This window comes from Mus musculus, chromosome 4, assembly GCF_000001635.26.
Source record: "Mus musculus strain C57BL/6J chromosome 4, GRCm38.p6 C57BL/6J".
In the NCBI taxonomy this organism is placed as follows: Eukaryota; Metazoa; Chordata; class Mammalia; order Rodentia; family Muridae; genus Mus; species Mus musculus.
In genome coordinates, this window is record NC_000070.6 from 136,622,267 (window position 1) to 136,644,992 (window position 22,726).

Sequence of the window (22,726 nt, forward strand, 5' to 3'; positions counted from 1 at the left end):
GTCATTATTGTCCTCATTTACAAAGAAACCGAGAGAGTCTCACTTCCAGGTAACAGTGGCTCTCCTGGGCACTTAATAGAAAGGCTCACACCTGTGTTCTCAGAGGTGACTGGTGAACTGGTTTGAGCTTGGAAAAGGGTTCTAAGGGCCTGAGGGTCAGATCCTGGTAGCTGTCTTTTGTCACCTCTTTTCCTGAGTTTCTTCATGCCCCCGGACTATAGCTTCTGTGGTCACATGGCATAGATGTCCGGCACTCTGATACATCTGCCCAGCTTCCCTGCTGCCAGGGCTCCTGGGAAGCTAATCCTCTAGGCAGAGGACAGCGAGGGATTAGAGCTGGAGAAATGAGGGCCACATCTGTCACGGCTGCTGGCAGTTTGGGCAAAGCTCATGCTGAGCGTTCAGGAAGACCCTTGAAACACAGGGATCCCGGTTGAAAGAGCTGAATTGTGGATTCCATTAGATCCTTCTGGAAGTAGGTAAAATGTGAGAGTCTGGGGCCTGGCAGATGGTTGTGGGGGAAGGAGCTGGAATTAGAGGCTGGTAGATTTGGGGTAGGTTTGGTGCCCTCCTTCAGGTTTGCCTGAGATAGAAGGGGTTCTGGGTCTTCTAGTGCAAGAAGCAGGATAGTCCTGGACAATCAGGCACTGCGAATCAGCCAGGCTTCTGAGCTTGGGAAGTGGGGTCCTCCTTCCCCACCATCCTCATTTTACCCCCTTTCTAGCTATTTTCTGTCCCTTCTTCTCCCAGGACATGTCTTTATTATTAATTTTATGTGTATGTATGTTTCCCCATTTATGCTTGTATCATGGGTAGGTCTGGCATCCCTGGAGAGTGTCAGAACCCCAGAAACTGTGGTTATAGATGGTTGTGAGCTACCATGTAGATGCAGGGAATTGAACCCAGATCCTCTGAAATAGCAGCAGTGCTCTTAAGCTCTGAGCCATCTCTCCGGGCCCTGTCTCCCCACTGCTCCCACTTCTTCTTGCCTTTGCTTCTCTTAGTTTCCTGTCCACAGGGTTTCCTGCGCTGCAGGCCAGAATCCTCAAGGAGCTGGAATCTTCCATGCCCTAAGGAAGATGAAGACTCGGGTGAGTCCCAATCAGGAAGTCACACATTTTCTTGGTCAACATCCCTAGCTCCTCCTCAGCTGCTTGCTCAGTGACTCTGCCCTCCTTCCCACCCTGGCTGCTTCACCTGCTTCCCCACCGGAGCCTCTGCTCTTGCTTGTTTCTCTCTGGAACAAGTAAAGCAACTATGACAGTTGAGCTAACACTTGTTATTGTAACACAACTTGTTTGCCAATCGATCCATGCTTCCTGCACAGCTCTGTAGGGGCTCACCTGAGCTCTCCCGGGGGGAGGGGCAGTCTTCTGGCTTCAAGAGGTGAAGTCATTTGTCCAGAGCTGGAAGGTGCAGAGCTGAGCTCAGGTTCTGTTTGTTGCCCTTTCCAGAGTGTTATACAAATGATGCTACAATCCGTCCGCGTTTGAGAATGGTTTATTTATTTCACTTAGCACAGTGCATTTAAGATTTATACATATTATTATATATATAGATACTCTATTCTTTATGTTGCTATGTAACATTCGATTGCATGGACCTATGAGTCATATTTTCATTCATCATTGAAGGATATTTGGTTGGTTCAGGCCTTTGAAAAGTTATAAGTAGCTAGGAGATGGCTCACTTGGTAAAGTACTCAAAGACCCAGGTTCAATCCCCAGTACTATATAAAAAACCTGAGGGGCAGTGGTTCGTACCCTCAATCCCAGTGCCGGGGAGGCAGGGACAGGCAGCTCTTTGGAGTTCTCTGGTCAGTCGGCTTCCTCTAGTCACAGAGCCTCATGTTCCAGCTGGAGATCCCGCCTCAAAAAACAAGAATAATGGAGAAAGGTATCTGATGTTGACTTTTGACTTCTATATGCACACACGTACACATGCATACACACATATGTACACATACATACACAATGCACATGTGCGCACATACACACACGTACACATACACATGTGCGCACATATACACATGTACACATGCATACACACATATGTACACATACATACACACATGCACACACACATGCACATATATACACATCTATTCATACACACATGCACACATACACATATATTTATACACACATACATTCATACAAACATGCACAAATACACACACACACATGAACACATATACACATACACTTGCATACATACATTCATACAAACATGCACACATGAACACTTACACAATGCACACATGCACACACATACACACATGCACAAATGCACACATACACATACATTCATACATAAATGCACACATACACACATGCTCACATGTACATATACACTCACGCACACATACACTTATATACACATGCACACATACATTCAAACATACACACACATGCACACATACACACATGCGTGCATACACACGTGCATTCATAAACACAGAGAAAAATGTGTTTTCACAAACGCTTAGTTACCTGGTACAGCTCCTAGACGCTCTGTTCCCACAGACAGCAGGCACTATTCGGGTACCAGCTCCAAGAGGGTGGAGATCCCTCCAGCCGGCTCACTGCCTCACCCCAGAAACCTGGTACAGCTCCGGGTGCCTAGTGACTGCTCAGGAGAAAGGTCGGGGACAAGGAAGGGAGCTTTCAGATGCAAGTCACCTTGTCAGATGTAAAGGGCGACACCTGGGATTCACTGCTGTTATGTGAAATTTCCTGGGGAGACTCGAACAAACGCTTAGTTACCCCAGAAAAAGCATCAATGACAGACCACAGAAATGACCCCACCCAAGTGTTATTTAGTGAGCTAATGAGTGTGTGGCGTCACACACAGGACTGGGGGTATCCTGGTTTCATTTCTGTTCACCATATGAGCCTTCTCTACCTGTTTGGGAAGGGTGGCCTGGTGAGATGTTCACCACAGTGAGCAGTGCCCACAGGCTGGGAGCTTCAGGCATGCCCACTTAGGTGCTCTGTCTGTAATTCTGATTTTTTAAATGTATTTTTAATGATGGTTCTTATATGGTTTAACGTCCTTGTAGCCCACCAGAGGTAGTGGAAAAGAATGGATACGGGGAGAGGGAGACGGGGGGGGGGTAGATCTGTTTAGAAAGGTTCTTTGGAGTAACTCCCATCTGTGTTGCCTGGAAATTGGCAGTTCAGTTCACAGGTTAGCAGGCAGTTTGATCCACTCGCAAAACACTTCATGGATACACCAGCAGTAGTCCAGTTTGGTAGAGTCGCGATAGCAAACACGAATCAGCAGACATGGCACCTAGCAAAGACAGGCAGGCCTCGGCCTTGGCACGAGTCAGCAGGAAGGACAGGAGGGGACACCAGAAGTTCTCAGCTGTGCCTCTCTCAGGGAAATGAAGATCAGTGAAGATTCAAGACCCACAAGTGTTGCACAGCTACTTCTATAAACAAGCCCAGCTCAGCTCCCATCACTGTCTGTCGAGTCCTATTTATACCCTCCAAACATCACATGTCCTCCATGGGTCTTGCCTCAGCACGTGCGTCTGTCTCAGCTGCCATCACTCTGCCAATCACCCCAAGTCCACGGAAGTGGCAAGAAACTGCAGAGACACCACTAGAAGATTTTTGGTGTGTTTCTCTCTATGGAGAGAAACAAATGGAGCTCAAACCACGCAATGTCAGGCGGACCAATACATCGTGTTGTTAGCAAAGAGTCCTTCATCACGTGTCCTTTCACGTGCTTGCTTTAGCAGAGCATCCTCTTTCCTGTGTCTGCTTCAGCCAAACGTTCCCTCACGCGTCTGCCTTAGTCTTTCACCTGTGTCCGCTTCAGGAAAACACTCCTTCACATGTTTGCTCCAGCAAAACGCCATCCAACACGACTGACTTTCCAAAGAACCCTTAAGTTTCCACTTCATCAATCCTAGGTTTAAGATGAGGAACCTGGAGGGGGTGCCCTGGAAGTGGCTGTGTCAAGACCCACTGTGTACACCTCAGACACATACTGAGTAACCAGCACACCAAAGGCTACAGAAGGGGAGAACGTGGATGGGCATCCCTGGCCTGGACGGCTCTCTTGTTAGGACAGCCGGCTGACAATCGGAGGGGTGGGCTGGTCTGGAATTGTTCTATACTGAGAAATTTGTATTTGCTCTCCCTTAAAGACATGGCCTTGGGAGGGAAGCAGGTGTGGAGAGTTGGGGAAGGCTTCCTGGGGGAGGCAGCCTTTCAGTGGGACTCCCCAGAATCTTGATAAGCACAAAGGTTAGGTGAATTGAGGTGAGGGCATCAGGGCCAGACTAGGTGTGTAGAGTTGATGAGGTCTTACTGTGGTGAGGCCCTCGGCTTCACAGGTAGCATGGCACTGAGGGAATCTTCCTTTCCCTGCTGACCCTGGAGGCCAGAACCTGTTTCTTTGTTTCTTCAGGCCCGCCAGCAGCCCCATCTTCTGAAAGGGAAGAAGAAATGGTTTTTGTGGGCCCTCAGTGGCTTCCTCTTCCTGCTCTCAGCGACCATGACTGGCTGCTTCCTGTGGCAGCTCTACCTCCCCAAGCTGCAGACTGGTGAGTGAAGAAGCGGCTCACTTACTCCCACCCTGCTGGGTCCCCCTGGAGCGTCCAGGACCCGAGGGTGGTGGAGGACCCTTAAGCTTTAGGCTCAGGAGCTCAGGCCTCTGTTCTCACTGCAAGTCACACTGTTCATCTCTGGCTGCCTCACAAGACCTCTCTGGGCCTGGTCACACTCTTATAAGCAAAGTGAGAAGCCTATGGCCATCGGAGGCTCACAAGACATCCAGCCTGGGGGGGCGGGTCATCAATTCAGGGTTCCCCTAGAAGCTCAAACAGAGGTGGGTGAGACAGCTCAGTGAAGGCGCGTGCCACAACTTGAGTTCCACCCCCAGGACCATGTGAAGGTTGAAGGACAGAACTCATTCCACAAACTCGAGCTCTGACCTCCATACATGCCATGACCCGCATGTGCACGTGTGCATATGTGCATGCATGAGTGCCCCCCCCCATACATACAATTTAAAATTTTAGTTTTAAAAATTTAGCTGGGCAGGTGGGGATGGCATGCCCTTTTATAACCAGCACTTAGGAAGCAGAGGCAGATGGATCTCTGAGTTCGAGGCTAGTCTGGTCTGCAGAGTGAGTTCCAGGACAGCCAGGGCTACACAGAGAAAACCTGTTTAAAAAAAAAGATTTAAACAATGTTTCTCTTGTTCTGTGGGCTGGCCTAGCCCTTCTCCCTTCCCAAGACTGCTTCATTCTACCTAGCACTCCAGAGGGGCACAATCCTCTGTTGCTATGGCACCCAGGACCCCAAGTCTCCATTGCACTGGGGAGTAGCCTCTCCCAGCCCTGTTATTCATACTGACAAAGACTGGTGTTCAGTGAGGTGCTGGGGCTCCCAGACCCCTAGAGCTACTGCAGACACAGCTCCTCTTAGTGTCTCCCCCAAATCTCCTTCTCCCACCCCAGTCTTTTCTGGGGTAAATTCCATTTCAAGGGACTTCTTTATTGCTCAGGAAAACAGACTCCAGCTGGGCAGGCCGTTCAGGGCCATGTTGCTCAAACTACCAAGCTGTGATGGACAGATGGTACTATAAGTCTGCAAAATGAATTCTTAGTGGGAAACCTTAAGAGAGAGATTTGAACTGCAGCCTGAGCTGTGTGAGCAGATCCAGTGGATGCAAGTCAGAGTCACCTACTACAGGCTTCCCTGAGTCTGGGCAGGCCAGATGGGTCATCACATAGGTACTTGCCACCAAGCCTGATAACCTAAACTTGATCCCAGGAACCCAGATGGTGGAAAGAAAGAAAAAAAAATTCCTACAAGTTGTCTTTTGACCTCAACACTCATGCCGTGACGAATCCCCCCAGCCCTTACCCCCAGTGTGGGCACTTTCAGGCCCTACCAGACTCTATAACATATTTTCAGACTCTCCAGGTGTCTCTGTGTATCTGGCTACAGACACTAGACCCATCTAGGTTTCAAGACTTTTACTCCAAACCTGTCTAAGGAACAAACTACCCCAGGGGCTAGGGATGTAGCTTAGTGGTGGTGTACTTGCCTACAGCGTGCAAGGCCCTGGGTTCGATCCCCAGAACCATAAAGGAAAAAACAAACACAGCAATCTTGCTGGCTGATCATTTCTCATGGTTCTGGGGGCTAACTGACAGTCCCTTTGCTGGTCTAACCTACTCTCTTCAAGGAAGGATGCAAGTCACCGGGGATTGGAGCCTCCCTAGGGTGTTGTGTTCTCAGTGATACTTTCCCAGGCTTTTCCATGTGATGACAGTCACTCCTTGGGCAAGGGCAGACAAGACTCACTTCATGATCTGCCACCCATATTCAGTTTTAGGGACACAATGAGCTGTCCCTGCTGCTTCAGGCCTGAAGCCCCATTGGGGTTTCAAGTTCACGTCACTCAAACATATAAAACTAGCTTGAGGTATGGATGAATGGTGGGTGGATGGGTGGATGGATGGATGAATGGGTGGATGGATGGATGGTGGATGGATGGTGGATGAATGGATGGATGGATGGGTGGATGGGTAGACAAATGGATGGATAGATGGATGGTGGATGGATAGATGGATGGTGGATGGATAGATGGATGGTGGATGGATGGATGGATGGTGGATGGATTTTGGGTGGATGGATGGATAGATGAATGGTAGATCGATTGTGGATGAGGCTGAGCCTGTCAGGAAGAAGGAGAGGGTAGAGACCAGTAACTGACCTGAAGGGACTCAATCCTAAGGCCACACTATCCCTTGGCCCTTGGTCTTTTGGTTGGCTCTTGATCGAATGTTTTCTAATAAAACTCCTGCTGGTGCGAAGATGTCCCCACGACATGGCTCTGGCCTTTGCTGCAGCCTCCCTGTCCTCTAAGATGCTCCTCTGTCCTTGATCTGACCTCTTCTGTACTTACCTCCTGATGCACCCTTTAGGTTCCTTGAAGCCAGAGGTGCCTCCAGCCCCGGTGAAGATGTGTCCCCGGCACCCTGAGCTTGTGCCTCTTGCTCACCCCCTGCCGGTGCTGAAGGAGGCCTTGGAGAAGGTGAGTGATCACTTAGGAAGTTCCTGGGAGTGTGGTGACACTCGGCAGACGAGGGATTATTACTCTCTGTGCTGTGGCAGTCATTCATTCACTCAATATGCTTTTATTTGTTGGTTTCTTTTTCCCAACAGGGTTTGTCTATATAACAGCCCTGGCTGTGCTGGAATTTGATTTGTAGATCAGGCTAGCCTCACAGATAGATTGCCCTGACTTTGCCTCCTGAGTGCTGGGATCAAAGGCATGAGCCACCACATCCAGCTTCCAATGTGCTTTTCTTGAGTGCCTGTTCTGTGCCTAGAATCTCAGTGCTTGGGAGGCAGAGGCAAAAGGATCATTGCAAGTTTGAGGCTAGCCTGGTCTACATAGTAAGTTCTTGGCCAGAGCGGGTGGGGATAGACTGACTGTAGGTGAAGGAAGCAGCTAAGATAGCACATATGTCTTAGGGTTTCCACTGCTGTGAAGAGACACCATGACCAAAGCAGCCATTATAAGGGACAACATTTAATTGGGACTGGCTTACAAGTTTAGAGCTTCAGTCCATTATCATCAAGGGGGGTGGGGCATGGCAGCCTGCAGGCAGACATGGTGCTGGAGAAGGAGCCAAGAGCTCTACATGTTGATCCAAAGGCAGTCAGGAGACTGGCATCTTCAGGCAGCTAGGAAGAAGCTTTCTTCTACAATGGGTGGAGCCTGATTATAGGAGGGGACCTCCAAAGCCCACCCCCACAGTGATATACTTCCTCCAACAAGGCTATGCATCCTAACAGTACCACTTCTTATGGGCCAAGCATATTCAAACCACCACAACATACTTCACCTGGTGTTGGTGGCACACACCTTTAATCCCAGCATTGGGAGACTGAGGCAGTTGCATTTCTGAGTTCGAGACCAATCTGGTCTACAGAGTGCATTCCAGGATAGCCAAGGAAATACAGAGAAACCCTGTCTTGAAGAAACAAAACAACAACAAAAAGATAACACATATTTTTGACTCAGGAGCAAGACTGAAGATTAGGAGCCAGGCACTAGTGGTACACAGACACACATACACACACATATACATACACACACACATACACACACACATACACACAGACACACACACATATACACACATACACACACATACATACACACACATATACAGACACACATACACACATATATAGATACACACACATATACACATACACAGACATATACACATACACACATAAACACACATACACACACATATACAGATATACATACACACATATACAGACACACATACACACACATACACACATACATACACATACATACACACACATACACACACATACATACACACACATACACACACACATATACAGACACACATACACAGACATACATACACATACATACACACACATATACAGACACACATACACACACACACACACACACATATACAGACACACATACACAGACACACATACACAGACACACACACATCCTTTAGGGAGCCCTATGTCTGAGACAGGTGAGTCGGGTCCTCACAGGGTATGAGATTTCAGGGTCTGTAGGCTCCTAGGGTACAGGGCAGGTATGGCTTTAGGGACAGGTAGGTGTGCTGAGGCAGGGGCTGTTACTGCACCCACATTCTGCCCCTATTCTCTCTCAAGGTGGATGGGATTCTGCGCAAGGCGATGTTGGCCCCAGGCCTGGCTGCCATGTCTGCCCTCGTCATCCATAATGACACTGTGCTCTGGACTGGGAACTTCGGGAGGAAGAATGGCTCAGATCCAAATTCTGGAACCCCTAATGAGTATACCATGTACCGGTTAGTGGGGTGCCCTCCAGGGTCTCAGAAGGGATGATCAGGATGGCAAGCCAAGCAGGTATAGGAGGCAGGACATAGGAGGGTGGGGTCCCAGCTGCCAGGGCCTGGCAGTTCTATGGGAGACAGAGGTCCAGAGAAGACCAGGAACTATGAATGTCCAATGCCACAGCATGAGGACCACAGGACAAATGAGGGAAGGATCTTGTCTCCTCTCCACGTGCCACTTAGGATGGTCACCAGCTCCCAGCCTCTTTCTACATCCCTGTGAGTGAGTGGCTTTGATCCAGCTGGAGGCAGCTGGGGACACTTGGCTGCATGCCCAGAGCGTCTCCTCTTAGGTGCTGCCTGCAGAGTCCTCAGAGCTGCAACAAGGGACCCACTTGATCCCAGAGATACTGTGGGGACTTCAGGGGTCCTGCAGGATTTAACCTTCACACTGGGCCTTTGTGGCACCACACACAGGGCCCAGAGTTCCAATTGTCTTGCTTACTGTGTATGTACTGCCTGGCATGCTGAGTGCTCCGCGTGCGCGCGCGCGCGCACACACACACACACACACACACACACACACACACACACACACACACACAGCTCTATTCCTATTATAGCCCATGAAATCAACAGTCAAACTCTCAGAAAGTTCTAGTAACTTGTCCAAGGTCACACAGTCAGTGAGAGATAGGACTGACCCAGCCCAGCTCTGCTCCAGTACTGATGTGGTAAAGGGTGTGGGGAAGGGTGCTGAGGAGTCCATCCTATCCCAGCTTTCTGGTACATCCTAAGCATCCACAGGCAACTCTGCAGAACCCTCGGATTCAGCCCAAGATGCAGCCTGAAAGGAAAAGTGTCAGCTCAGGACTCCCAGGACCAAGTTCTCAGCACTAAGATTTATTTGTCACGGAGGGACAGAGAGACAAATACAGGAGAAAGACAGAGAAGAGAAGGGGAACAAGGGAGAGGAGGAAGTGTTTGTCACACAGGACAAAGGCTAGAGGAGACAGACGCAGCACATAGCAAATTGACAGTTTATAAAGGAACAAGGGGCCGGGCAGTGGTGGCGCACGCCTTTAATCCCAGCACTTGGGAGGCAGAGGCAGGCAGATTTCTGAGTTCGAGGACAGCCTGGTCTACAGAGTGAGTTCCAGGACAGCCAGGGCTACACAGAGAAACCCTGTCTTGAAAAAAAAAAGAGAAAGAGAGAGAGAGAGAGAGAGAGAGAGAGAGAGAGAGAGAGAGAGAGAGAGAGAGAGAGAGAGAGAGAGAGAAGGAAAGAAAGAGACAAAGAAAGAAAGAAAGAAAGAAAGAAAGGAAGGAAGGAAGGAAGGAAGGAAGGAAGGAAGGAAGGAAGGAAGAAAGAAAGGTACAAGGGGAAATCCCATTTTAGAGCGAGGTGTTTAATTTATTTTAATTGGGCATGTTAATTAGGTGAACCAAAGGGGGTTTTGATTGCTGAACTTTAATACCTGGATAGCTGGACCTTGGTAGTCAGTCTTAGGAGGAGAAAATGGCCAAATAAAGGAACAGTCCTTGGTGGCCAGCTTTGTAAATGTAATCTAACTTTTTTTTTTTTGTTTTGTTTTGCAAGACAGAGAGATTGAAGAGAAGGGCAAGGCCTGCCAGAGCCATGCCTGCCAGATCTGGCCAAGCCATGCTTGCCACACTTGACCTGGCCAGGGTCCCTTCACAGCCTAGGGTGGAATGTAGCGTGTGAGAAGCTGAAGGTGGGACACAGGGTGGAGAGTGGGTTGTGAGGCTGCCAGGCTGCCCTCTGCACTCCTATATCCCAACACAGGATTGCCAGCATCTCCAAGATCTTCCCTGTGCTGATGCTGTATCGCCTGTGGGAGGAGGGCATCGTGGACTCCCTGGACGACCCTCTGGAGCGCTATGCCAGCACATTCTCCATCAACAACCCTCTGGGCACAGCCCAAGGCCCTGGAGCACAGGGCCCAACGGGGGAATCTGAAGAGATGGGCTCCCTCCCAAGGCCGTCCCCTGTCACTCTCCGGAGGATGGCCAGTCAGTTGTCAGGTGAGCCTCCTCGGAATTGTCCATGGGTCGGGAGGGGGGTTGGGGCAGGCACCTAACACAGATTCCCAGCCGTTAGGACCCTGCTCTGGTTCCCGAGTGGCCATGCCTGCAAACCACAGGCCACGGGAGGTGGCAGGTTAGAATGAGCTGAGGCAGCCTGGGAGTTTTTTTTTTTTAAACTTAATTTTAAAATGGGTGTGTGCGCGCACGCATGCGCACTCACACGAGTGCCCACAGAGGTGTTACTCAGATCCTCCAGGAATGGAGCTACAGGTGAGTGCTGGGGTCTGGACTTGGGTCTTTTGGAAAAGCAGCTTTAGCTGTTATCTCTCCAGCACTGGGACTTTTTTTTTTTTTTTTTTTATTTTATTTTATTTTATTTTATTTTATTTTATTTTATCGAGACAGGGTCTCTTGTCGCCCAGGCTGGCTTCAAATTCATTCTGTGGCTCAGGAGGATCCTGCACTTTTGATCCTTTCCCTCCGAGTGCTAAGATTATGCGTATGTGTCACCATATCCAATATGTCATTGTTGGGGAAGGAACTCAGGGCTTCACGCATGCTAAGCAAGCGTTGTAACCGCTGAGCTCTGTCCCTGGCCTGGATCTGGGAGTACAGATCAGGCGAGAGAAAACAAGAAACTACACAGACACACGTTCTCCCTGTCAGACCAACAAAGATCAAAATCGTATAGGTACAGTGAATGGAGAAACCACAGAGATAGCGTCCTCATCTACACCAGAGGAGGGAATTTAAACTGATGACCCTCTGTGCTGGATAGTTTTATGTCAACTTGACACAAGCTAAAGTCATCTGAAAGAAGGGAATCTTAACTAGGAAAATGCCTCCATAAATTGGGGTGCAGACAAGCCTGTAGGCTGTTTTCTTAACTAGTGATTGATGTGAGAGGGCCCAGCCCATTGTGGGTGGAGCCATCCCTGGGCTGGTGGTCCTGGGTTCTTTCAGAAAGCAGGCTGAGCAAGCCAGGAGGAGCAAGCCAGTAAGCAGCACCCATCCATGGCCTCTGCATCAGCTCCTGCCTTCAGGTTCCTGCTCTGTTTTAGTTCCTGCCTTGGCTTCCCTCGATGAAGTGTGATGCGTAAGCCAAATAAAGCCTTTTCTCCCCAAGTTGCTTTGGTCATGGTTTTCAGCACGGCAATAGAAACCCTAAGATACCCCCCCCTCCCCAGCGCACTGTAAACAAACCAATGGATAAAACCTATGTGAAGGCCAATTCAAACATGTCTCACAATCGTTTTCTCGCCTTGTCTTTTTTTGAGTTAGGGTTTCTCTTAGCCCAGGCTTTCCTCACATTCTCGATGTAGCTGAAGATGACCTTGAAATCCTGATCCTCCTGCCTCCACCTCCCAAGTGCTGTCTCCAAGCCAGGCTGTTTGTCACAGTCGACTGGAGATCAGCAGTGCAATGAACCAAGCTCCCGCTGTAGAGAAAAGGGCACATAGTCCCCGTGAGTGAGAAATTTTATTTCTAGAAAATTCTACCGAAGGTGACCTCACCCTGTGTAGCGTGAAGCATGCTCGCAATTATTCACTGCCTAGTGTTTACAGTAAGGAGAGAGGAGCCAGTGTGGGGGCACAGAGTTGAAGCTCAGCACTCGCAAGAGGAGGTAAGAGAATCAGGGGTTCAAGGGCATCCTGGGCTACATAGTGAGTTCAAAGCCAGCCTGGCTTCCCATGAGACCCTCTTAAAACACCAAAACCAAAACAAGGAGAAATAACCTCGTGGTGGCGCACGCCTTTAATCCCAGCACTTGGGAGGCAGAGGCAGGAGGATTTCTGAGTTGGAGGCTAGCCTGGTCTACAGAGTGAGTTCCAGGACAGCCAGAGCTACACAGAGAAACCCTGTCTCGAAAAACCAAATAAAATAAAATAAAATAAAATAAAATAAAATAAAATAAAATAAAATAAAATAAAATAACCTACATGTTCCTCACTAGGGGAATGGCTTTGGCATAAAATTCTATATAGCTCTAAATGATAATGTTCTTTGTTCACTGATATGAAATAAAATGTTAAGGAGAAAGTACATGTATATATATATACTACAGAAATAAACATAAAAATATATAAATACACTAACTATAAAAACCTGTTTATGATGAGGCGGGTGTAATGTACTTGATTATATAACATGCCGTGTATTATATAAATATTATTCTTTTTTACATCTTTAATTTGTCTCGGTGGGGGGGGGGCGACGTGCATGCTATGATACTTGAATGGATGTCAGAGGACAACTTGTGGGAGTTCTTTCCACCATGGGCATTTTGTGGATTGAACTCAAGGATTGTTGGCAAGCACCTTTAGCAGAGAAGCCATCTTGCCAGCCCTAAGTATTAAATATTTCAGGATGTAGTAAATGCCTGTGGAAGGGCTGGGCTTTGTGGTATCTGCCGGCAATCCCAACACTTGGGAGGGAGAGTAGAGAGAAGAAAGAGACAAGAATGTTTGCTTCTAGGAAGGGGAGCTGGTGGCTGGCTGCAGTGGGAGGCATGGGGGAAATGACTGAGTGTTGTTCTAGGGAAGGGACTTCTCTAGCAGTGCACAGGTCCTGCAGGTCTGACCACTGCTCTTTCCCAGGACTTCCCCGAAGACTCCGGGGCACTTCACTGCTGTGGAGGGGCAGCACCCAGGAGGCTCTGAGCCTGCTCAAGGATGATGTCCTGGTGGCTGACCCAGGAACCAGGTGAGGAGCGTGCCCTGAAGTCCAGCCACACATCCTACCAGATGGTCAGAGTCAGGAAGGTTCTGGGGATCGCTGAATAGAGTCCATCAGATACCCAGAAAGACTAAAGCCTGTAGGGGCAAGCATAGCAAGGTTTGGGAGAGCTGGACCCAGAACCCAGGTCTGTTCCAGTCTCCCTGTCCCTCATCAACTGGATTTATTAAGAGTCTACTTGGGGGTTGGAGAGATGGCTCAGCAGTTAAGAACTGGCTGTTCTTCCAGAGGTCCTGACTTCAATTCCTAGCAACCACATAGTGGCTCTCAATAATGGGATCTGATGCCCTCTTCTGGCACACAGGTGTACATGCAGACAGAACATTCTTATACATAAAATAAATAAATCTTAAAAAAACAAAAAAGAATCTACTTAATCATAACATTTGGGAAGCAGAGACAGGGACTAGAGAGATGCAGGCCAGTTTAGGTTACACAATGAGATTTTCTAAAGCAACCAACCAAAACCAAAAACAAGACACCAGAAGCAATCAAGGAGACTGCATCTGGCTACAGCAGCAAACACATCTTAAGTTAGGTTTTTACTGCTGTGTAGAGACACCATGACCAAAACAACTTTTATAAAGGAAAACATTTCATTTGAAGTTCAAATGGCTTACAGCTTCAGAGGTTGAGTCCACTATCATCATAATGGAAAGCAAGGCAGTGTGCAGGCAGATAGGGTGCTGGAGGAGCTGAGAATTCTACATGTTGAGCTGAAAACAGCAGAAGGGGATTGTAATGCCATACTGGGCGGAGCTTATGCATAGGAGGCCTCAAAGCCCACCTACAATTCCTCCAATGAGGCCACACCTCCTCCGATGAGGCCACACCTCCTAATAGTTCTACTTCCCAAGGGCCAAGCAAATTTAATCCACCACAATGACGAAGGCCCTTTTTACAGTTTGCACTGGTGAGGGAGTCACAGCGAAGAAATAAACGACACAAATAGAGTTTTGCCATGATGGATATCAATAGTAAACAGTTAAAGAAAGGTCTGACCTATGAACAGGAAGTTTAGCTTTGCGAACTTGGGGTAGGGAGTGAGGGATAAGACAAGTGGACAGGGCCAGATTTCCCTCTGCTTCGCCAAATACTAGACTGGCCTTGCTTCCTTTCTCTCCCTCCTGGTGCCACCACACTGTCCTGGAGATCATGTAGAGCACCCTATCCTTGCCCCCTTTCTCCCTCCAGATGCCACTACAGCACGCTGGCCTTCTCTCTCCTAGCCCATGTGCTGGCTGCGCACAGGGCACAGGGCGACTATGAGCGCTGGGTGTCTGAGCAGGTGCTGGAACCGCTGGGGATGAGTGACACCGGCTTTGCACTGACAGGAACAGTGCGTGCACGTCTGGCTGCTGGCTTCTATGGCAGCGGCAGGTCCGCCCCGCTCTACGATCTGGGCTGGTACCGGCCATCGGGCCAGATGTACTCGACAGCTGCAGACCTGGCCAGGCTTGCGGCTGCGCTCCTGGGTGCAGGTCCCCGACGGCTGCTACGGCCCGACAGCCTGGCCACATTGCTAGCACCACTACGCGCCTGCGCCCACGGCTACTTTGCTAGTGAAACCGGTACACCCTGGGAGTTCCACGAGAGGCGTGGATACCGCGTGGCGCGCAAGGATGGCGACTTGGACGGCTATGCCGCCAGCCTGGCGCTCGTGCCACCGCTGCGCTTGGGATTTGTGCTGTTGCTAGCCGGGCCTCGCCCTCCCACGCGCGACCTGGTGGCTGACGCCCTGGATACGCTGCTGCCAGCCCTGGAGCGCGCATTGCGAGAGGCTGAGCTTGCCCCCGCGCCCCCGCCCCGCGCGCGCCCGTTCGCTGGCTTTTTCACCTTCGCCAACCGCACCTTCTACGAGGTGCGCGCCGCCGGGCCGCGTGGCGAGCTGCGCTTGCGCCAGTTTGGGCCGCGCGTGGAGGCGCTCGTGCCCGCCGCCTTCCGATCGCTCGCCCTGCGCCACGTGCGCGGCCGCGTCTTCCAGTTGCACGTGGCGCGCGAGTTCCCGTGCGCGCTGCCGCTCGCCGACGCCTGGTTGTCTCTGGAGTCCCAGCACGGCCAGCTGGTGCGGTTCTACCCACTGGATCGCCACGGGTTGGCGCCGGGCTTCGACGTACCGGGCCTCAACACCTACGGAGTGCTGCGCTTGCCACGCAGGCCAGTGTTCAGCTCCCAGTGAGCTGGGCATCCCTACGTGCATGCGCCCACACATGCCTTTGCATTGCCCATGCTTGCAACCCCTATGCGGGCCTCCAGCCTTCCCATGCCCACCTGCAGCTTTCCTTTTATCTGCAGCCTCCCTGTCTCCTCAACCCCCCCCCCCCCAACCTCCCCCTAACCCCATAGCTTCTCATGCTTGCAGCCTCTCTTTCCCCACACTGCCTGACAACCTCTTGCTCACCCCCATCCCCGTGGCAACCTCCTCTGCCTTTGGCCTCACCCCACTTGAGCCTCTTCATACCCGCAACCTCCCTTGTATGGGGATCTATCCCACTCCAGCGGTCCCCTTCCTCCAGCTTCCTACCGGGGCTTGGCAGGGAGACCAACCAGAGGACACAGTAGTTGGCAAAGTGGAGTCTTCTTGGACCACAGCTGGTTTCAAACTCCCCTTACTCACCTGAGAGGAAGAGTTAGTTATACAGGAATTTCAGTAAGCATTTAAACATTTAGGTGTTGTCCAGACCCGATAATACAGACCAGTGCTTGTGTCTGTTGAAAAAAAGGACAAAAGGCCAGGATCGGTGTCTCTTAAAAACTACTCTTATCGGGCTGGGGTGGGGTGTTGCTCAGAAAATAGAGAGCTTGTGCAGGACCCTATAAACACAGTGAGGTGGTTCCCACCTGCGACTCCACGATTGGAGAGGAGGAGGTGGGTGAATCAGAAGTTTCAGGTCACAGGAGACACTTTTAAAAAGAACAACAGTTTTTGTTTCTAATTGAGTTATAATGTGCCTAAAACTAAAGGCACCATCAGGTTTGTTTAGGCATTTATTTAGTAGGCCCGCATATAGAACCCAGGGCACCAAGTGCTAGGGTAAGTGCTTAACTAAGGGAGCTACAGCCCCAGCTTGAGCTGGCCGATTTTACACCCATCCGGGCTATCAAGATACAGAAGAGTCCCGCCATTCCTAATCCACCCGCCTATTCTTCCTTTGTGGTCACTCCCCTCCCTCTGCTCCTCCCCCCAGCTCCAGGCAACCACAGATCAGCCTCCTGTCAGTTTAGATTCTTTTCACCCGCTCCAGAGTTGGTGCGAATGGGAGCACACAGAGGTTTTAGGTACATCTCCTTGGGCTCAGCGTGCTGGTTTTGAGGTCCGAGTCTTTGTGTGTGTCCATAGTTCATCATTGCTTTTTATTCCACGGTATGGCCATGACAGTTTGTCTTTTCACCCGCTGATGGACATTTGGGTTGTTTCCAGAGGGGAAGAGGGGACTGTTTGGAAAAGAGGCCTGCGTGCAAGATTCCTGTGTCCGCAGGCTTTCTGTGTCCGCAGGCTTTCTGTGTCCGCAGGCTTTCTGTGTCCGCAGGCTTTCTGTGTCCGCAGGCTTTCTGTGTCCGCAGGCTTTCTGTGTCCGCAGGCTTTCTGTGTCCGCAGGCTTCCATTGCTTTGGGGCAAGTTTCTAGATGTGACCGCCCGGCAGTTTTCCAAAAGCCTGTGCCTCATTCCTTCCCCACACGGAAATAGGTGGCAATTCTGTTGCCTATACACACACACACACACACACACACACACACACACACACACACACACACACACACACACATATATATGGAGACACTTGGCTCTGTCGGTCTTTTTAATTTTAGCCATGGTAGTTCTGAAATCATATCGCACTATGGTTTTAACTGTATTCTATTTATTGAATTGTAAAAGATATATATGTATGTATAAGATATATATGCACACACCATTTCTCTGGATTCGGTTCCCCCTAGTCTTTGGATTAATTTTGCATTTTCTTTTTTTATGTAAGTCAGTATTTATGTTATGTATTTTGAGACACACTCTCCTGTAGTCCAGGCTGGCCTGGAACACAGTATGTAGCCCATGGTTGACCTTGAACTTCTGACCGTCCTACTTCTACCTCTGAGGATTGAGATTACAGGCATGCACCCCCATACCTTTTTTTTTTTTTTTTTTACATAGTACTGGGCCCAAACCCTCGGGTTTCATGCATGCTAGGTAAGCTATATCCAAGCTAGGTAAGTTCTATCCAAGCTATACACCCAACCCCTGTTCTTCGGAAGGTTAAAGACAATGTTTATATATGTATGTAGTAGTTGGGGTGTGTTCTCATGAGCACTGGTGCCCTAGGAGGCCAGAAGCAGGTGTCAGAGCTGGAGTTACAGGCTGCTATGCACCTGTGGATGTGGGTGCCAGGATCTGAACTCAGGTCTTCTTGCAGTATGAACTCTAACTACTGAGCTCCCCCACACTGGGTATTACAACTTTAAAGACAGGGTCTCACTATGTTGGGCAGACTCTCTTTGAATTGGACATCTTCTTGCCTTGGCCCCCTGGGTTGCTGAGATCACAGTCATATGCCACTCTGACTGGCCCATTTTCTTAAGGATGTACTTTGAAGAGCATTTTGATGGATTCATGCCTGTTTTGAATCTAATGCAAATTTAGGGGTTGCATTTTGTACTACACACATGCACACGTGTGAGAGGTTGAACCCAGGGCCTCATGTGCGGCGCTAGGCAGATGCCCTACCAGTTAGCAGTATGCTCAGCTCCCACGTGTCTTTTAAAAGTTTTGACATTTAATTTTGAGATAACTATAAATCCCTACACAAGTATCAGAAATAACTAGTGTGGCCTTTAGCCGGTTTCTTCTCTCAGCGACATCTTGCAGAATGTTGTAAGGTGGTTGGTCTAATGCAGCCAGAGGTTCTCCTCGGCACTGCAGGAAGTCCTAGCTCCTAGCTACCTCTACCTGCTCCCCAAGCCTCCCCCTTCCCTTCAGCCCCAGCAATCACAGTCTGCTCTGTGGTTCTGGAAGTCTGTCATTTAACACTGTCACACGCTCTGGGATGGAAAGTTGTTCTCTGGCCTCCACATGTGTAATATGATACCTGTGTGTAGACACACACACATATACAAGCATACATATGCGTGCATAGCACACCACATAAATAAGTGGAGGATTTTAAGAAGGGAGGGGGCTAGAGAGATGGCTTCACACTTAAGAGCACTTGCTGCTCTTGCAGAGGACCGGAGTTTGGTTCCCAGCATCCACCTTGAGCAGCTCACAACTGTCTCTAACTATGATGTGTTCTTTTAGTTTCTGTGAATATATCATGCATGGCACACATACACATAAAAATAAATACATTCTCTCCCCCCTCCTCTCTTTTGAGACAGGGTTTCTCTGTGTAGCCCTGGCTGTCCTGGAATTCACTCTGGGACAAGGCTGGCCTCTAATCAGAGATCCACCTGCCTCTGCCTCCCAAGTGCTGGGATTAAAGGTGTGCGCCATGTCACGTCACTCTTGCTCAAATAAAATATATTCTTTTTTTTTTAAAGATTCACTTATTTATTATATGTAAGTACACTGTAGCTGTCTTTAGACAACCCAGAAGAGGGAGTCAGATCTTGTTACGATGGTTGTCAGCCACCATGTGGTTGCTGGGATTTGAACTCCGAACCTTCGGAAGAGCAGTCAGGTGCTCTTACCCACTGAGCCATCTCACCAGCCCCAAAATATATTCTTAAAAAAGGCAATCTCAAGTATTAAATGGAGTTGAAAAATAGGTAAGCTTTGAGGACCTTCCTTCAGCACTTAGTGTGATTTTTAAATTATTTTATGTATGTGAGTACACTGTCGCTGTCTTCAGACACACCAGAAGCGGGCATCGGATCCCATTACAGATGGTTGTGAGCCACTATGTTGTTGCTGGGAATTGAACTCAGGACCTCTGGAATAGCAGTCAGTGAGTGCTTTTAACTGCTGAGCCATCTCTCCAGTCCTGCTTAGTGTACTTTTTTTCCCATTTCAAGTGGCTGCATGTGTGAACAGCTTGTTCCTTCTGGCCTCAGAGTTGTGACTCCATGGATGGCTGGAACACCACTTGTTCTGCCGTTCACTTCTTGGAGGATGTCTGGGTTGTGTACAACTTGCAGTTCCTGTGAATAAAGTTGCTGTGAGCATCTGTTTACCCAAGGCTGTGCGAACCTAGTTTTCTTTCTTTGGCCCAGAAGCACAAAGGATTGGGGTGGGGGTGGGGCAATGGAAGTACATGCTGAGGTTTTGAAGCAACTGCCAAACTTCTGGCTAGACCATCTTGGGCTCTGCCTAGTGAGATGGGAACCTCCCACCATGTGGGCTAGCATTTGGTAGTACCACTTTTTTTTAAACAAAACAAAACAAAACAAAACAAAACATCTCCCAAGGTCTCACTGTGGCCTAGGCTGGCTTTGAACTTGTTCTCTCAAGTGCTAGGATTCCAGGCATAAGCTACCATGCTCAGCTTCTATAATCATATTAGTAGATGTTATTGTAGTTTTAATTTATAATTTCCTTTTGTTGTTGTTGCTACTGTTTGTTTTTCGAGACAGGGTTTCTCTGTGTAGCCCTGGCTGTCCTGGAACTCACCTTGTAGACCAGGCTGGCCTCGAACTCAGAGATCTGCCTGCCTCTGCCTCCTGGGTGTTGGGATCAAAGGTGTGCACCACCACCACCACCAACTGACTTAATTTACAATTTCCTAAAAGTTAATGTTGTTGAAATGTTCATGTGTCATCCACCCCCACCCTCCACCCCCCATATATCTTTGTTGCCTTTGCTATAGTTGGATTGCTAATTGTTTGCTGGATACATGGTTTGCAGGTGTCTTCTGGTCTGTGGCAGTACATACAAGCTGTCCCAGCACTTGGGAGGCAGAGGCAGACAGATCTCTGAATTCTACACCAGCCTGGTCTTCAGAGGGAGTTCCAGGACAGCCAAGACTACACAGAGAAAACTTGTCTCGAAAAATAGAAACAAAAATGAAACAAAAAGTTCAGTTCACTTGAATAATGCCACCCACTTCAGCACCTGGCCAGTCCAATATACACATTCTAAAACCAGTGTGTATTATTACTGGGCAGAAAAGAACTTCATATGGGATTACACTAAAGAGCCCAGGGTGTGTATGTGTGCTTGTGTGTGTGTGTTTGTGTGTCATTATCTATCACCTTTGTCTTACTTTTTTTTTTTTTTTTGGTTTTGTTTGTTTGTTTGTTTTTGTTTTTCGAGACAGGGTTTCTCTGTGTAACCCTGGCTGTCCTGGAACTCACTCTGTAGACCACACTGGCCTCCAACTCAGAAATCTGCCTGCCTCTGCCTCCCGAGTGCTGGGATTAAAGGTGTGGGCCATCACTGCCCAGCCTTTGTCTTACTTTTCAGACAGTCTCTCACTGAGCCTGAAGCTCACTGAGCAACTAGATTGGCTGGCCAGCAAGTCCCAAGATCCTCCTCCTCCTCCTCCTCAGCCTCACCTGCTGTGCCACGGTGTCTGGTGTGAGAGGGCAGCTCCCCATGCTCCTACGGAGAGCACTGTAGCCACTTAGCCAGCTCCTCGGCCCCTCGCTGCTTGTATTTGTGTCTCTGCTGTTATTACTTCCTTCCTTTGCTTTAAATGTTTTTATTTTATGCTTTGCTTGCATGTGTTCATGTGCACAATGTACATTTCTGGTACCCAAAGAAGCCAGGAGAAGGCAAGGGGTCTCCTGGAACTGGAGTCACAGATGGTTGCGAGTTGCTATGTGGGTGCTGGGAACCAAATGTAAAAAAAAAAAGCAAAAAACACAGAAACAAAAATCTTTAGAAGTTCAGCGTCACCCTCAGTTACACACCAGATCTGAGGTCAGCCTGGAATCCATGAGACCCTTTCTCAAACAAACAACAAATTAACGAACAAGCAGACCCATGAGGTAATTGCTCAGCAGGTAAAAGCCCCTGCAGCCAAGGCTGATGAGCTGAGTTTGACCCACAGAATCCTCATGACTGAAGGAGAAAACTGACTGTTCTCTGTCCTCCGACACCCCCATGTGCATGCTGTGTTGAATGGCCCCTCTGATAATAAGTAAACAAATAAATAAATAATTATAAAAAACAGCATTAACCATGAAAGGCCTTCTCTCTTCCTCTCTCCCTGCCCCTCCTCCTGTTCCTCCCCTCCCCTTCCCTCCCCCTCCCCCCTCTCTCTCCCCCTCCCTACCCCTCTCTCTCATCATCCATCTTGCTTCTCTCGGTTATTGCTTTGGCCTTGAGAAGGTCAAGCTCTCAGATCCCAAAGTCTTGGCTTCTTGTGTCTCTTGTTGTCCTGGTTTGAATGACTGACAACTCTCCTGGGCTCACATATTTGAACATGTGGTCTCTGGTTGGTGCTGCTGCTGTGTGAGAGGTATTGGAACCTTTCGGAGATGGAAGCTTGCTGGCGGAAGCCAGTCCATTCTATAGTCTCACCCCCTCTGCTTGCATTGTAGCTGAAGATGTGATCTCTAGCTTCCTGCTTTGACTTCCTCACCATTATGGACTCTCCCTACAGACCCATAAGCCTAAATAAACAAGTCTTTCCTCCTTTCCTTCCTTCCTTCCTTTCTTCCTTTCTTCCTTCCTTCCTTCTTTCCTTCCATCCTTCCTACCTTCCTTTCTTCCTTGAGACACTGATGATCACGGTATTTTCTCACAGCCACAGAAAAGCAATGAATACACATGGCTAACCTGTCAGGCCCTGCTCTCTCATTCCAAGAGACCACGCCAGTCTCACACCCTTTGCCGCACCCATTCACTCCCGTGCTACACTCCTCACTCCGCCCACTGCTCCGCTCTCACCTCCGTTGCCCGTCTCAGGTGTTCCCAGCCTCCCCTGGCCCAGGCTCCTTCTTCCACACTGAGATCCCCCAAATCACACATCAGTGTATAAATCACAGCATAAAAACACATTTTATAAACGTAAAAAAGCCCCATAGTCTTTACAAATTCAAATACTTTAAAATGCAGCCTATTTTAAAATCCAAAGTCTCTCTTAAAACCTAAAATATCTTTTAAAATCGCCTATAAAATAAAAAATAAATTAAAGACTTTCTTACTTCATG

At 48.9% G+C, this 22,726-nt stretch overlaps 1 protein-coding gene across 1 annotated transcript; it reads left to right on the plus strand.

Annotated features, from left to right (window-relative positions):
* The first annotated feature begins 354 nt into the window (after positions 1–354).
* On the plus strand, positions 355–15,844 carry Lactbl1 (lactamase, beta-like 1). Its single transcript, NM_001243262.1, has 8 exons — positions 355–475; positions 1,019–1,091; positions 4,423–4,558; positions 6,953–7,062; positions 8,712–8,869; positions 10,662–10,900; positions 13,501–13,606; positions 14,834–15,844. The coding sequence occupies exons 2-8, from the start codon at positions 1,080–1,082 to the stop codon at positions 15,816–15,818; spliced, it is 1,746 nt and encodes a 581-aa protein (NP_001230191.1). The 5' UTR covers positions 355–475; positions 1,019–1,079; the 3' UTR covers positions 15,819–15,844.
* The last annotated feature ends 6,882 nt before the right edge of the window (positions 15,845–22,726 follow it).